The 17,859-nt window shown below is 40.2% G+C and overlaps 1 protein-coding gene and 1 long non-coding RNA gene across 2 annotated transcripts; one reads left to right on the top strand and one right to left on the bottom strand.

The window, feature by feature from the left end:
* The first annotated feature begins 468 nt into the window (after positions 1-468).
* Positions 469-14,635, top strand: nlrc3l1 (NLR family, CARD domain containing 3-like 1). Its single transcript, XM_083639265.1, has 7 exons — positions 469-649; positions 4,957-5,236; positions 5,777-5,881; positions 9,788-9,865; positions 10,635-10,743; positions 10,861-11,101; positions 11,490-14,635. Exons 2-7 carry the CDS (start codon positions 5,052-5,054, stop codon positions 13,070-13,072), a joined length of 2,301 nt encoding a protein of 766 aa, XP_083495391.1. The 5' UTR covers positions 469-649; positions 4,957-5,051; the 3' UTR covers positions 13,073-14,635.
* LOC310778831 lies at positions 13,653-17,410 on the bottom strand. The gene is made up of 3 exons (XR_014552788.1): positions 17,294-17,410; positions 14,688-14,817; positions 13,653-14,469 (listed from the first exon to the last, which is right to left on the bottom strand). It is a non-coding gene; the product is annotated as an uncharacterized lncRNA (long non-coding RNA).
* Positions 17,411-17,859: the final 449 nt, after the last annotated feature.

The raw sequence follows: 17,859 nt of genomic DNA, 5'->3' as shown, positions 1-17,859 counted from the left end.
TCTAAGTTACTTCATTCATACTTATACCCCCCTAGGCTAATCATTTATTTGTCACCCTCAGTGGGTGGCAGAGTTTGCTTTATAATCTTAGTTGCCAATCCCCCAGTAAAAGAAGAAAACATCATTGAAGGCAAGGGGCATTAAGAAAGATTGCAAAGGAAAACATCAGTAATATTCTAATAAATAAATAAATAAATAAATAAATAAATAAATAAATAAGGATAATCTAGCAAATCAACAAGATTAATTAATAGAACATGAGAACAATTAGTACAGTATTGAGTATTTATTTATTTTTTGTGTTTTGATTTGGTTCTTTATTTTGTTTGGTAGAAATTATTAGAGGATAAATCTTTAGTTCACACTCCAAACCAGTGTGTGGCGGTAATGCACTTGAAAACTGAACCGCCAAATAAAATCAAAGGAAGAAGAAGGAAGAGGAAGAAGAGGAAGAAGAGGAAGAGGGTAAGCGGGTAAGCTAAGCTTAGCTCGTAAGCTAACGAAGCAAACACAAGGAAGTAACTAAAACCGATGCGTGTTCATAGAGATATTTTATGTAGCCTTCGCTTTTGCCCACTACGAAAATATAATCTATTATATTTGACGTGAAACTATCTGAGGGCGGGCGGACGCGGACGTCTAAATCCTGGTTTGTTGTGCTCACACATCCTGCTCACATCAAGTCTTTCTGGTCGACATCTTTGTTATCCCGTGTTGTCTGAGTCTTATCAAACTTAAAAAGTTAATGTTAGACATTTTATAGACAGATTTGGACGTTTTGAATTATCAACCGTATTGTGGAAATCACATTATGATGGCATTGCAGTATTTCTGTAACGTTACGTTTAATCGTGTGAAGTGAGTGGTGTAGCGTGGCGTTGAGAAGAGCTAAACTTTTGGGCACACCCAGCCAGCAGCGACAATAAAGGCGCATATTTTGCGTTGCGCAACCTGGAATCTCTAGGCTACAGCAACTGTTTGCCTTTCCAGATGCACTAGCGGAGGTACCAACCGTTTATCAAACAATGTTTTCTTTAATCCATTTGAAACCGTGTAGATAGATTTACATGTGCCTGCCAAGTTGCTTATGCGTTCAGATCAAAGCACCTGAAACAATTAAAAAATGATGTTATAATTTAGGCATCTCTCGATTATAACTCAATATAACTTTTCTAAACGGTTAACGTTATCGCCATCATCCTTCATGTAGGCCTGTCTGCCGTACATGCATGTGGATTTTTGGCCAGGTTCCAATTTGGACTACCTCTTTGGTGCCTACAAAACTTCCTTCTCCAAATGTCAGCAATGCATGTCATTGGAGGTCAGCATATTTGTGGGTTAAAGTTCAATCTGTTAACTCAGTGGTTCTCAAATGGGCGTCCATGGACCCCCAGGGGTCCTTGAGGGGGTTCCCAGCCAAAAGGGGGGTACGTTATTTTCGCTATAATTCCATTCATAAGTAACACAATGACTATTTTGGTCATGGGTTTTATACACTTTCTGTAATAAAACATCTAAAAGCATCAATCTTAGCATATGGGGGACCGTGGGACAAAATCCTATCAAATGGGGGTCCGTGGTCTAATTTTTGTCAGTTTAGGGGTCCTTCATGTTAAAGAATTTGAGAACCACTGTGTTAACTTTAAGCCCAAAGCTCGGGTTTAACCGGCAGCTCAGGTTACAGCTCAGGTTTAACCTGATCGCCTCGTCCACAGTCTGACTGGCATGTATACATGCAGGAGTAAATCCACTCCCAATCGCATTATCTGGGTGTGTTAGTCGGACTTATTATAACTTCGATTTCAGTCCAGCTAACATGTTTACATGCATTTCAAAAGTCCAGTTTTAGGCGGACTAATGCAATAATTTGATTTTTTTAAAGTGCATGAAAATGTACTGAGTGTATCAAGCTTGGCCCAGCACTACTGATGACACATATAAAAATGGTATTTTAGGGTTAGGATGAATTTTGAGGTTCCAGATTGCATGAGGCTCAAACTCAGAGATTCTGGTAGGCTAAATCCAAGGACTTTTAAGGGCCTCTTTATAAATCTAAGCATTCTCAAGTACTCTAGTCCAGACCCATGGAAACCTTGAACTTTATGCACTAATTACTTTTTTTATGTGCCCCCAGAATTTTGTAAATGCCCCAATTTTTTTTACATGGTGGGGCAAAAGTTGCCCCCCAAATATTGTTTTAATTTCCTACACTGTATGACCACACTGTGCTGTAGTCAGCAACAAGTGCCTCTGAGGTCCCACATTTCAGGAGGGAGGAATTCCCCCGAGGGGAAGTGAACGAGGGCGAGTTGAAAGGACTAAGCAGAGTTATCAAGCAGGAGTTATCAAGCAGGAGTTATCAAGGTGCTTTCGGCTGCGCAGCTGTTTAGGAGAGCGCTGCCACATCCTTCATTGAAAACAATGGCCTTGCAGAATGCAGAATGCCACGATGGTGCGTTTACTGGGAAAGCCTGGAAGTGTAGGGAAGTGTCCTTATTGCGCAAAGAGGCCAAAGTTGAATACTGTGTACATAAACCAACCTAGAAGGTAAAACAAAAATAAACATATTACCGTAGCTGCTAGTCCTGTTTCAGTAACATGGACATTGTGAGAATTAATTATGGTCCGTTTCTTTTCTTATTTTAAGATCATTTTTGGGGCATTTTGCCTTTATTGATAGGACAGTAGGCAGACAGGAAGGGTGGGGAGAGAGGGGGGGATGACATGCGGCAAAGGACCATGGGTCGGGTTCCAACCCGGGTCGGCCGTGCGAAGGACTAAGCCTTTGTGGTACGCTTTCTACCAGGTGATTCCACAGAATGCCCCAACTATGGTCCGTTTCTGAGAGTGAATGGTATTAAAAACATCCTGAGAGTCAAGGCCATTGTAATTAAAGGGACATTTCACTCAAATTGTGGCTTTTAGGTTGTCACTCAGCAAAAAAAAGTATCTTAAAATTGACCTGACTTTTTCTCATTAGAGTTCTACGCAAGGATAGAAAGTGCAATGATACTGTATGACATACCGTAATCAAATTGCACTGCATTGAGATTGTTGAAAGGAACTTTAATCATGTTTCCTTAAGAAACATTTCAACCAGACCAGCACTTGATAGAAGTGTGTCGTTGGCATGCCTGGCAAAAGAAAAACAGCCCCAACATACCCACCTCCCTTACAAAACAAAGCATGGTCATGTCGCCTTAAACATCTTTCAGAAGAGGTTTTATATGCAGAGGTTTTAAATGCAGGGATGCATATAAAACCTTTTAGGTGACAGTCACCTTTTTTATCCCAAAATAGGGCACTTAAAGTCGAGCTGAACCCAAAAATGACTTTTCTTTTCTTTTAGTTCAAATACCTGCGTATACAGTGCACCTATTTAATAATGTATGCAAACAAAATCACAACAATCTAATTTCTTTAGTTTTTCACACTTTTTCACATCAAAAGTTCATTTTTCAAGATTTCATTGATAACAGTAATGTACAGTTTGCTGACGTCACCTAGTACTATCAAATTTCTACCCCATTTCAACCAATCATATCACGACATGCAGCTGTCAATCAAATCTTCATTTCTGGATAATTTTCTCTTCCAAATTAAGTAGAAAATGGCGCTTATCCCATAAACTAACTATTAACTTGGCCAATTGTTAGAAACATGAACAAAAAACAAAAATAATCTAAGAATGCAAAGAAATGTAACTGGCTCGTTAAAACGCGCATTCCAGGGATATCGTATTTACAGCAGCGATAATGGCGCATGCATCTGATAGCTTGGTTGTCAGGGGTCACACTTCAGAGATTCCAGGCCGACGTGCTGCACTCTCCGCTCGGCAACACGAAGGCAGCTGGCTGCCTGCGGCTCACTGAGCTCCACTCCTCCCGTCAAAAGGCTCTTCCTGAGGGGAGCGCCACAACACACTGAATCCCACTCGATTTGGAGGCGGAACACGCCAGGATTGGCCAAAGCCCAATCCAGTCCCCAGAATTGTCAAATAAAATCATCGACATGATACTATGACCCGCCTCTCAACCTGCCCTGACCTTTAGACAAACTATGTTTTCAGTCTGAAACATTATGCACGTGACAAACAGGTTCAGTTTGACTTTAAGTTAAGGATTTCTGAGTGGTTTTGTGTATCTGTCACCTTTTTCAGTCTGCATGAGTTTGCATCCATGTATATGGGTACAGGAAACGAAAGTAAAAAACAAAAAAAACAACGTTCAACTATCAATTGGGATGTCATAGGATTGTATTTCCCTTGACACAGCCTGAATAGGTTCTCAGTTCATTTCTGTTTATAGCCACTTAGCACAAGCATGTCTCAAAGGGCTTTACATACAGTAGCATCATCACAGTCATATACTACATCCTAGGGGTGAGAATCACCAGATGCCCACGATACGATACTAAAACGATACTTGAGTCACAATACGATAGTATTGCGATATATTGAATATTGCGATATTTCGATATATTGTGATTTCTTACTTTTTCAACTGCAAATGATGTCCCCAAAGGAAAACTTTGTCAACATCTGGTTTATATAAGATCAATTTTCCAGTCTGTTCATCTGACTTCAACCATTTTATTGCAGTAACATTGTCAAGTAGACAGAATCAATTGAAAAAGCAATTGATTCTATTATTCTAGTACTGTAATAGCAAACACTTTATTTGCACATTATATAATAAAATATCGATACTTGGCGTCCAAATATCGATACAATATCATCACGCAAAATATCGCGATACTATGGTGTATCGATTTTTCCCCTCACCCCTAATATCTACACACACAACATAGGTTACATACATACATCATCTCTACATACAGTACATCTCCTTGTCTTCCTAGCAACATAAAAATCAATTATGGTCTAATAACCCCTTTAATGCACCCTGAAAATGTAGCTCAGAATCAATCTGTTTTTCATGTGTTCCGTCACCGCAGGTGCAGGTGGGTTCACCTCCCATGACGTTTTGCACAACAGTGATCCTTACATGTGATCTGACTCTCGGCCATCGGCTGACCCTGCAGAGGAAGTGATGGACGACGCTGACGTAGACACGATCTCCACACCATCGGGGGGCAGCTCCTCCTTTGGGGATGGGGTGTCTGCTGGAGGAAAGAGTGCATATAATGAGGAGGATGACATCTACTATGTGCCTGAGAGAAGACCGTCTCTGGACCTGGGACCCGAGCCGAGCCCCATGGATGCTAGCAGTTGGTGGTGAGACATTTTTCATTGAGCCATTTTTAAAAAGACAAGGCAAGCAGCCTCTAAAGGTATTTTTTCTGTCCAATTTGAGAGACAATGGGGCATCCCGGTGGCACACCGTGTTAGGCGCGTACCATGTAAGGCTCAGTCCTCGCAGTGACCCAGGTTCCAATCCAGCCTGCGGTCATTTGTTGCATGTTCTCTCCCCCCCCCCTCTCTCCCTTCCTTCCTGTCATCCTTCCTGTCACTCTACAATGTGTTTGTCCAATAAAGCAGAAATGCAAAAGAAAAAGACAATGTAGACAATAGGAAGATATATTTAAGGGCATCAGAACAACCTATTGAAATGAATGTGTTGTACTGAGAAAGTATTTAGCTTCTAATTCTGTCTAGTATCTATCTGCTGATTATAGGCGGTTTCCTGAAATAGAAAGTGTTTTAGTAGGCGTTCTATAATTGTTCTTTTTGTGTCTTATTGGTTTACGCCTACTGAGCACTGACTACATTTTCACTGTTTGCATTGAAGTGGCTTCCACATTTTTCACTTTGTAGGCATGTGGAACACGCCGCACCTCCGGTCCTGAGCTACACTTCAATGAATAGCGAGGATTTCCATAAATCTGTTGAAATGGACAAAGATGATTCCTCCACCACAGGGTACAAACACAACATTAAAGAGCATGGTGCAGGTTAGAGACCACTTTGCATTAAAGGAGAATTCCGTTTTTTTTTTACACCCTGGACCTTATTTCCAGCTTTAAATATGATGTTTAAAGGAGAATTTCGTTTTTTTCGAACCTGGAGCCATCTCCTGCCATTAATTATGATTTGTCCACTCACCTGGCGATCCCCGCGGCATATCTGGGCGTCCTAGCGTTGTTTTGATATCAATAGCGTCCAAGTCAGTCGTAAAGTGGAGTTGATTTGGGGCCAAGTGTGAGCCTGTATTTCCTGCATCTAAATAGTTGTGGGATTCGAAATAACGAAGGTTATGCCAAACCCCACATAGGTTACGCTAAAACCACCACCGCAAAGCGTCCTGCCTGTATTTGGCCAGTCGACAGGAAAGTATCGCGGGACTTCACGAGACTTGGTGACCTAGATCACGTTTGAGGTAATTTGATCCCTGTGCACTCCAGGAAACAGCCTGGGGTGAAATATCACTGTGGTGGATGTTGACGGATCAGATTCTGGCGATATTTGGCGAAAAAGGGAAGAAAAATAGCTATTTAGATGCAGGAAATACAGGCTCACACTTGGCCCCAAATCAACTCCACTTTACGACTGACTTGGATGCTATAGACCCTTCTCACGGGGGCCATTTTGTGTCGAGAAGCCAGGGTAAACACAGGTGCAAGCAAAACACTAATGAGGGTTTCCAAATTCCAATCATGGAAGTTGGAAACCCTCATTAGTGTTTTGCTTGCACCTGTGTTTACCCTGGCTTCTCGACACAAAATGGCCCCCGTGAGAAGGGTCTATTGATATCAAAACAACGCTAGGACGCCCAGATACGCCGCGGGGATCGCCAGGTGAGTGGACAAATCATAATTAATGGCAGGAGATGGCTCCAGGTTCGAAAAAACCGAAATTCTCCTTTAAGTCACCCTGACAACTTCAGTTTGATTAGCATCAGCAGAAACTATGATCAGTTTGAACTGCAACCTGAAAACAAGGAAAACGGGGCATCTGAAATGATTGTATTTATGTCTAGTCAAAAGCTTATTTTCCGACACACAGCGGCTCATTATGGTTATTATATAATATAGAGAACATGAATTAGCGATGTAACATTCCTCCGTGCTGCTGACAACCTGCTCTGTTTGCTGTCCGTCCCATAGATAGCACCTCCTGCTTTATCTCCCACTGCTCTTTGTAATCCATATATGGTCTTATTTCATATGAGCGACAATTGAATTGAAATGAATCATCCATAATCTTGAAATCAGATCATATGCAAAGCTAGGCTGCTATGCCATAGCTACACAACAAACTGAGTCAACTTTGACCCGCCCCGGATGTGTTTCTCTTGTTCTGTGGTTTTCTCTTCTTTTTCTGTTACCAAACAGAAGCGCTTCTCTTCTCTTCTGAAGCACATGTCAGGCAGGTCAGAGTTGACTCAGTCTGTTGTTGTGTAGCAGCCAGCCTAGTGTAGCCTATACAGATGATCTGATTTCAAGATTATGGACGATTCAATTCAATTGCCGCTCGTATGAAATAAGACCATATATGGATTACAAAGAGCACTGAGCAGCGGGAGATAAAGCAGGAGGTGCTATCTATGGGACGGACAGCAAACAGAGCAGGCTGTCAACACCACGGAGGTACATTACATCGCTAATTCATGTTCTCTATATTATATAATAACCACAATGAGCCGCTGTGTGTCGGAAAATAAGCTTTTGACTAGACATGAATACAATCATTTCAGATGCCCCGTTTTCAGGTTGCAGTTCAAACTGATCATAGCTTCTGCTGATGCTAATCAAACTGAAGGTGTCAGGGTGACTTAAACATCATATTTAAAGCTGGAAATAAGGTCCAGGGTGTAAAAAAAACTGAATTCTCCTTTAATATGTGGGACTTCTATGTAGCAATTAGCATTCTCTTTTGTTTTTTCCCCCACACATGCATCTAGACGCGTTTTTGTAAAGCAGCTGGCACGCGCACATGAAAACCTGCAAATCGAGCAATAACACCTGTGACATTTTTAATAAACAATAAACGTTCCCTCGGAACCGCAGCCGGGTGAGATGAGCTGAGATGGTCGGTCGGCTGTGCGGTCTCTGGTTCTCCAACATTATATTTCCAAATAGGCATTATTTTGAAAAACCTGTTGGGGTCAACTAGCTTCAGTACTAGTTATGTTTGACCCCTGAAACTATTAAAACTTCATAAAGTGCCATATTAACCATAGATAGAGCCCAAACTAAATAGAGCCACTTCTTAACATGCAGTGGAATCCGTATTATAACCTGCACCTAGCCGGTTGGCCTGCATGTTAAACAACAATTAGCCGGCCTACGCGCACTCCCGCGAGTCCGTATCTTATCTACCTCGACCACCGGTATAAGATCCGCTTCCACGCAATCGCAGCTCATGTTAAACAGCTGGCAGGATATTATCCGCATATCCGTAGTGGGCAGGTGTGGCTCGTGACTCACTTCACGTTCACTAGTTTATTAATTAATGAATCGTTCGGGCAATCGCTTATATCAACGAGCAAACTCACGGTTTCCTCAAGTGCTGCAAAAACGGATTGATTGATTGTTTGGCCAATGCGCTTCAGCTGCAGCCAGGCAGGTCCAGTGCATCAGGTCTGCTGCTGCTGCTGCTTGCTTGCTCCCATGTCAGAAAAAGCCTAACTTGTGTGGGGAGAAATACATTGAAAACTAGTTAGATATGACTTGAAATGCCACTTGTAAAATAAATCACCCACAGTGATTGACGACAGTCCGACGACTATTTTGACTGGGCTGCTTTATGTAGCAAGGCGAAGCGCTCATTTTTTGGCACATTGCCACCCCTCGTTGGAATGGACTCCGTTAAAACATGCTTTTTGAAGTCTCCAGATTTGTCGCTAACGTGATGCAGCCAATTATATCAGCAGGCAGTGTTGTGTGCCTCTCCACTGCGTAGAGGATAGGAGCTGACTGACTGATAGGCTATCAAACTTTTGTGGGGAGAAATAGCCTACATTTAAAACTAGTCAGATATGACTAGTTGCCACTTGTAAAATAGATCACCCACAGTGATTGACGACGGTGCGACCACTATTTTGACTGCCTCATAGCTACAGCTGCTTCCTATCACATTTCTTGTTTTCGATAGATGCTACCGCGCCGCCCCCCCCCCCCCCCCCCCCCCGCCCACTGGCAGAAAAAACGGCTCATATCCAGTTGTTTCTTAACAAAGACCCCTGATGTTTAGAAAGGCAAAACCTGAAAATATCCTGCTCTCTCTAGCAGGACATGATCCAGAGTTCATGTTTAAAAGGCACTTAGTTGTCTTGGGGGGCGAGAATGGCGGAGTGGCGTTTTCTCTGCTCCTTCAGTGCCGAAATGCATTCTGGGCAGTGTTGAATTATCGTATTAGACTAGAGGGTCAAAATGATCATTGTTGGAGGTCAATTATCGCATAATACGATAATTATCATACATATACGATAATTATCGTATGTCTGGTATTTTGGAAAGTTTTTTGCTCTAGACATTGACTCTATATTATTATTATTATTACAGTGAGTACATTAGCCTGAGTGACGTCACAGGTGTTATCTGCACAGATGGCTTTTAGCATGTGCATTATAATGGCACCTTTTTTCTCCATATTTCTGCCCTGGGGGCATGTTTTAATTTTGTTTTTGTTTTTTGGGGGGTATTTTCATAATAATCTTGAGCCCAAACTGTAAATAAAAAAAAAGATTACCTGCACCATGCTCTCTTCAAGTATTTAGAGGGAAAAATCAACAAAACATACACTCAAGCAATACAGCAATAACATCATTGTAACAACATGTCTTGGTGTTTGTAATGCAAGTCTTCTGTGTTTCCCTCTGTACAGAGTCCATCTAGAGAGAACAGATTCATACTCAAGCTGCTATTCCTTGGACAGTGATGATTGTGAAAATAGAACGCGCAAGTAAAAAATACACCCATGGCATCTTTTAAAAGTGTGTGTCTGTGTGTGTTAGGGGTGTCACAATATATCGTCCCACGAAATTTCGCGATAGTAAAACGTCACGATATGTATCGTTGAGATGAAATCTCATATCGTGGGAATTTTTTTTTTTTTTTTTTTTTTTTTTTCTTCAAAAATAGACAAAGAAACGTCTTTGTTTGTTGAAGTTCAATGTGTGGAAAGTAGTTCAGTTGAACAAGTCTCTGAAGAGACACATGAGAAGTTATACAGGAGAGAAACCATTCAATTGAGTTTCTGGCAAAACTGTTTACTTGACAGGAAAAACTGAAGATGCATAAAAAATAGACTAAGAAAAGTCTTGTTGTTTGAGTTTGAAGAAAAACTGAAGATGCATAATGAGAATTTATACTGCTGAGAAACCTTTTAGTTCAAAGTAAATTTAAGTGACGGTGTAACTCATTCTATTTCAAGATAAGCCTTATCTCCAATCTCATGTTTTTTCTAGTTGTTATTGTAATAACAATTTCCCACAACAGCATGTTTTGTATTTGTGCATTTCAAATAAAATACTACTTTTCCAGTCATATATTGTCATTATTCAAGTTTAAAAAAATATTGTTAAAATCGTATCGTATCGTATCGTTATCGTGAACCCAGTATCGTGATACGTATCGTATCGTGAACTGAGTGTATCGTGACACCCCTAGTGTGTGTATGTACTGGAATGGCACTAAAACATATTTCGATCACCCCGCTATGGCCGCACCAGGGTTCGAAACAAAGAGGGGGACATCACAGAGCCTCCTGAAAGACCTGAATTAATCCGGGATCCAAATGAGATTAGGCACCCTAGTCTGACAGTGGGATTCACTTTCAAGGTTAGTGTCAATTTGTGGGCTCATCTGTATTTGTCATTTTATAACAGACGGCATGGAAAATACACTCAAATTGAGAAGCACGACTCTTAGTCTGTTTTGTACTTCTTTTGGAATCAGGCTATCTGTAAAACCTTGGCGAAGCTGTCGGAGTTTGAGCTGAGGAGATTCAAATCGACTCTGTGGAAGCGTTACCCAGAGTCTTTCAACACTCCTCCCCAAGGCATGGACATGGTGGACCTGGTGGACCGGCTGCTGGAGTGTTACGACCTGGAAGTGTCTCTGCAGCTCACCACGGCCATCCTGCAGCAACTACGGCTGCACCAGCTTGTGCTCTATCTCCAGGACCTGCGCATCAAAAGTACGCCAACCCCTGCTTTACACTGGTTTATTATTACTTGAATGTAAAGGAGACAAGTCGTGTAAACAAGTTTCAAATGTATTTATTAGATACTCAATGATTTATTTGCACAGGGTAAAATATTTACAAACTAGAAAAGTGCACTCGGTAGACTAGAATGCACGTCTCCGCCACGCACCACTACACCTAACCATGGTCAAACCGGAGACAGGAGTCAGACAGATAATACACACACCGAACACATGAATGAAGTACATTATGAGCTTTTTTATGTTGGTTTCTCTTTGCAGATGAAGTACAGTATGTTATGAGCTTTTTTAAATGTTGGTTTCTTTTTGCAGATGAAGTACCTTATGAGCTTTTTTTAAATGTTGATTTCTCTTTGCAGATGAAGTACGTTATGAGCTAAGTGTGACTCTGAAGAGGAAGTACGGCTATGTACAGGAGGCCATGCAGGCAGAGAAGAAGCCCTTGGACAGAGTCTTCTCTACTCCCTTCATTTCATCAAACTGGGATAATGGCCCAAATACTGAACATGAGGTCAGGCAGTTAGAAAACCTCAATACCAACCGGAAACCAGAGAAGGAGCTTGCATGTACGGATATCTTGAGTCAAGAGATGATCCAGAGTGAGCGCGTGAGGTCTGTTATGACTGTTGGGCAGTCAGGCTCAGGGAAGACTATGGCGGTACAGAAGCTAATCCAGGAATGGGCAGAAGAGCGGTCCCACCCCCACATCTCCTTTCTGTTTCCACTGCCATTCAGAGAACTGAACGCCTTTGAGGGCCGCGAGGTCAGCTTGGTGGAGATAATCAACACGATCTACCCAGAAACCAAAAAGTTGAAGAAGCTGGCAAGTGATGATGAGGGGAAGATCATGTTGGTCTGTGACGGTCTCGACGAGTACCCCCACAAGCTTGACTTCTACAACACTGAGCTTCGTTGTGACCACGACCAGCCCATCACCCTGGACGTGCTGGTGGTCAACCTGCTCCGGGGAAGACTGTTCTACAACGGCATCGTATGGGTCACATCTCGCCCCCTCAAGTCACGCTGCTTTCCAGGGGAGGTTTCACATGAGGTGTTTGAGATGCGCGGTTTCAACGACGCGCAAAAGGAAGAGTACTTCAGGAAGAGGTTTGAGGACCCGGTGCAAGCAGATCGAGTTGTCGCCTATGTGAAGTCTTCCAAGACCATCCACATCATGTGTCACCTGCCATTGTTTTGCTCAGTGCTGGGTGCCATGTGGGAGCGTGTGTTTAACCAACGCGGGTCACAGGCAGAGCTGGCCAAGGGCATCACACCGTTGTACACACAGCTGATGCAGGTGCTCCTGAGCGGGCGCGGCTTCAGAGCGCCTCCCCGCACCATGGAGGAGGAGAGAGAGTTCCTCATGAAACTTGGAAAGGTGGCCCTCATCCTGCTGGAGAAAGACGAGCTCAAAGTCGAGAAGTCCTACTGGAAAGAGAACGGGGTATCTACCTTGGAGGCAGTGGTCAACAGCGGCCTGTGCACAGAGTTCATCCTCGAGCAGTACATCCTGTTCCATGAAAGGACCCAGTGTTTCATCCACTGCACCATGCAGGAGTACCTGGCTGCCCTGTATGTGTTTCTCACCTTCAGGAACAACGGGAAGAATGCTCTCGACAACGCCAAGAAAGCCAAGATCTCGCGAATATTCAAGGCACACAGTGAGATGGAAGTGTACAAGACCGCGGTGGAGAAAAGCCTGCAGTGTGAAGACGGAAAGCTGGACATTTTCCTGCGATTCCTGTTCGGAATGGCGCTGAATGCCAACCAAGAGCTGCTAAAGCCGTACTTAACGTGTTCAGTGAAGTGGCCATCTTACATCCAAGATGCTTCCGCCCTCCTCCGCAAGAGCATGCGGGGAGACATGCACCCTGACAGGAAGGCCAACTTGCAGTGCTGCTTGGATGAGCTGAGTCTGGAAGCTTCTGAGACAGGAGTTTAGTTATGGATTGATATGAATACAAACTGCTGACATCATTTATGCCTATTTTGAAGCAGGAACATGTTGATTTAAAGCAAATAGCTGGTAACTCAGATATTTTCCCTTTTTTTTCCCCTTTTTATCTTGTTCAGCCAACAATGTAGTCCATGTTGTCTTAGAGTAATTAAGAGCCAAACATAATCACATCTGACATCCCACAGATTAAAGAACTGGAGAGAATCTGTCGGGTGTATGTTTGTGGTTTAATAGGTGTACAGGCTTTTTTTTTGTTATGTACTATCCAAATGAAAGCAGCTCTATTATAGAAATTCAATTGTCCCTCTAGTTATATACATATACAATCAAAGATGTTTAATGCACAGTTATAATTTGATAATGAGTGGTCTAATTTATTGCATTTTCCAAAGACAAACGTTTACAAGCAGTTTTCGACTAATTTCAGTCAACACATCATGACTGGACTTTGTCTTGATTGGTACGCTTCACTAAATTTCTAAAAAACAAATCATTCCAATCTGCCCAGTCTCCACTCAGCAGGTTCACCTCATTTCAATTAGAGGAGCTGGTTTTGTTCTGCCCGTGAGGACTATTCAAATTCATTCAATAAATACACTTTGATCTACACTATTTGCAAAATATGAACAAAAGGACTTATCCTGAGCCATAATCTAATTGAAAAGAAATGAAAGCTGAATAATTTGGGACAGTTAAAGTTGATTGACTACACACATGAAGAAAGGCTGCTTGTTAATGTTTTGGCGCCCTGTATTGTGGGGGTCCATGTTGAAATGTTGCTGTAGGTCTTAAACTGAGCCTGTATTTAAACACATAGTCATGTACTTCGCTGTCCAAATATGGAGCTCAGTCTACAACATATATTTTCATGCAAGTTTAAGAAAATGTGTATAAATATAAGTGAACACACACTGGTATGATACAAACTTATTTATTTCGAAATATCTATTGACAACATCCATGAAGAAGAGTAGGTACTTTTGTCTGATAAAATAAAAATGCCAGTGAAAGTTGATCATGTGACCGAATAAAAACACGGTGTGATTACCATCAACAAGTGCAAGATTCATACATTCCCACACCCAGCGCTGTGCTTACATTCCCCGGTGCGTTCCACAGTGTAATGTAATAGTAAAGTCACAGGTAGCTTTAACGACAACTATTTGTAATTCAGATTGCAAGAGTGCTCACAGAATTACACGTTATTACTACAGTGACGCTCAGTATGTCTTCTCCTTATTATTGCTTTTAGTGTTATGTGCTTCTGGGCAATCCCAACAGGGTTTGTCACCACACAAACAAAGGTGGATCTGAGGTCTTCTGATGTTACGTTCTTCAACACCAAACTCCTCTGGAGGATTGCACCGTCCTCTGATGTTGATCTGAAACACACGTTATGTCTATTGTGATGTCGATTGCATCCTACAGCAATATGTCATAGCAGAAATGACTTGCAAATAAATATACACCAGCTTAACTGCTGAGTAGTTATATATTGCATCTATGTTATGTATTCTTGGAATTCAATGATTTACTGTGGGCTATGTTAAGGGATTTTCCAATAAAATTGTGAAAAGTAAGATAAACTCTTCAAACTCACTCCTTTGTCTCTGCCACTCTGCCGTTGGTGAAGATGTCTTCAGGGAAAGAGCCATTGACCAGCCAGTAGATGAGTGTTTGGTCATCTTCACACTTTGGATATGCCTTGCAGTGGAGAACCAGTCGCTTTCCTGTTGAGAGAGACACACTGCTTCAATACAAGTACACTACCACTTAAAAACAGATCTTCACACAGCTTCAATACCAGTACAGTACCACTTAAAAACATCTTCAAATAAGACGAAGTACAGTACCACTTAAAAACATCTTCAAATAAGACAAAGTACAGTACCACTTAAAAACATCTTCAAATAAGACGAAGTACAGTACCACTTAAAAACATCTTCAAATAAGATGAAGTACAGTACCACTTAAAAACATCTTCAAATAAAATAAAGTACAGTACCACTTAAAAACATCTTCAAATAAGATGAAGTACAGTACCACTTAAAAACATCTTCAAATAAGACGAAGTACAGTACCACTTAAAAACATCTTCAAATAAGATGAAGTACAGTACCACTTAAAAACATCTTCAAATAAGATGAAGTACAGTACCACTTAAAAACATCTTCAAATAAGATGAAGTACAGTACCACTTAAAAACATCTTCAAATAAGATGAAGTACAGTACCACTTAAAAACATCTTCAAATAAAATAAAGTACAGTACCACTTAAAAACATCTTCAAATAAGATGAAGTACAGTACCACTTAAAAACATCTTCAAATAAGACGAAGTACAGTACCACTTAAAAACATCTTCAAATAAGATGAAGTACAGTACCACTTAAAAACAACTTCAAATAAGATGAAGTACAGTACCACTTAAAAACATCTTCAAATAAGATGAAGTACAGTACCACTTAAAAACATCTTCAAATAAGATGAGGTACAGTACCACTTAAAAACATCTTCAAATAAGATGAGGTACAGTACCACTTAAAAACATCTTCAAATAAGATGAAGTACAGTACCACTTAAAAACATCTTCAAATAAGATGAGGTACAGTACCACTTAAAAACATCTTCAAATAAGATGAAGTACAGTACCACTTAAAAACATCTTCAAATAAGATGAGGTACAGTACCACTTAAAAACATCTTCAAATAAGATGAAGTACAGTACCACTTAAAAACATCTTCAAATAAGATGAAGTACAGTACCACTTAAAAACATCTTCAAATAAGATGAAGTACAGTACCACTTAAAAACATCTTCAAATAAGATGAAGTACAGTACCACTTAAAAACATCTTCAAATAAGATGTACAGTACCACTTAAAAACATCTTCAAATAAGATGAAGTACAGTACCACTTAAAAACATCTTCAAATAAGATGTACAGTACCATTTAAAAACATCTTCAAATAAGATGAAGTACAGTACCACTTAAAAACATCTTCAAATAAGATGAGGTACAGTACCACTTAAAAACATCTTCAAATAAATGTACAGTACCACTTAAAAACATCTTCAAATAAGACGAAGTACAGTACCACTTAAAAACATCTTCAAATAAGATGAAGTACAGTACCACTTAAAAACAACTTCAAATAAGATGAAGTACAGTACCACTTAAAAACATCTTCAAATAAGATGAGGTACAGTACCACTTAAAAACATCTTCAAATAAGATGTACAGTACCACTTAAAAACATCTTCAAATAAGACGAAGTACAGTACCACTTAAAAACATCTTCAAATAAGATGAAGTACAGTACCACTTAAAAACATCTTCAAATAAGATGAAGTACAGTACCACTTAAAAACATCTTCAAATAAGATGTACAGTACCACTTAAAAACATCTTCAAATAAGATGAAGTACAGTACCACTTAAAAACATCTTCAAATAAGATGAAGTACAGTACCACTTAAAAACATCTTCAAATAAGATGTACAGTACCACTTAAAAACATCTTCAAATAAGATGAAGTACAGTACCACTTAAAAACATCTTCAAATAAGATGAGGTACAGTACCACTTAAAAACATCTTCAAATAAGATGTACAGTACCACTTAAAAACATCTTCAAATAAGACGAAGTACAGTACCACTTAAAAACATCTTCAAATAAGATGAAGTACAGTACCACTTAAAAACATCTTCAAATAAGATGAGGTACAGTACCACTTAAAAACATCTTCAAATAAGATGAGGTACAGTACCACTTAAAAACATCTTCAAATAAGATGAAGTACAGTACCACTTAAAAACATCTTCAAATAAGATGAGGTACAGTACCACTTAAAAACATCTTCAAATAAGATGAAGTACAGTACCACTTAAAAACATCTTCAAATAAGATGAGGTACAGTACCACTTAAAAACATCTTCAAATAAGATGAAGTACAGTACCACTTAAAAACATCTTCAAATAAGATGAAGTACAGTACCACTTAAAAACATCTTCAAATAAGATGAAGTACAGTACCACTTAAAAACATCTTCAAATAAGATGAAGTACAGTACCACTTAAAAACATCTTCAAATAAGATGAAGTACAGTACCACTTAAAAACATCTTCAAATAAGATGTACAGTACCACTTAAAAACATCTTCAAATAAGATGAAGTTAGTGTTGGAACTTAAAAACAAATGTTACCTGGACGCGCTTTCAACTGGATATGGTCTGGGCCAATGATTTCAGGGGTTTCCTCTTGAGAACCTTAATAACAATTTTCAATTAATAACAGGAAAGCAATTCTTAATTAAAAAAGAATCTCACACACAAAACTCACCTGTAGAGGCTGGTGAAAGCAGGAAGCAAAAAGATCCCAAGGCTGTTGTGAAGACAGAACACACACTTAGCAAACGCCATAACTCCAGTTAAAAAGAGTGGGAGATGAATATACAGTAATTACCTGTGAAAACGCATGTCAGCTTCATTCTGCCTCGTCCAAAACCGGCTCTTTGCTATTAGCTCTTGTAACATTTGGTCATTTAGGTTTAGTATATATACACAGCACTTCCCTAAAAATAGTTGCATATGCGCACACAGGGAAATCCCACATAAACTTGCCCACTCATATTTGATGGTAATGCCTACATTAATCACACATGCTGACTAATTCATGTCTTGTGATTCCAATAGTGTCAATAAACAGAAAACACTTTACTTTAAATAGCCAAGTAAACTAAAACAATCCCTAGAGATTGGCGGATAAAATA

This window comes from Poromitra crassiceps (assembly GCF_964638095.1).
Source record: "Poromitra crassiceps genome assembly, chromosome: 1".
NCBI classification, from domain to species: domain Eukaryota; kingdom Metazoa; phylum Chordata; class Actinopteri; order Beryciformes; family Melamphaidae; genus Poromitra; species Poromitra crassiceps.
Note: the sequence above shows the minus strand (reverse complement) of the source record. Positions and strands in the feature narration are given on the sequence as shown.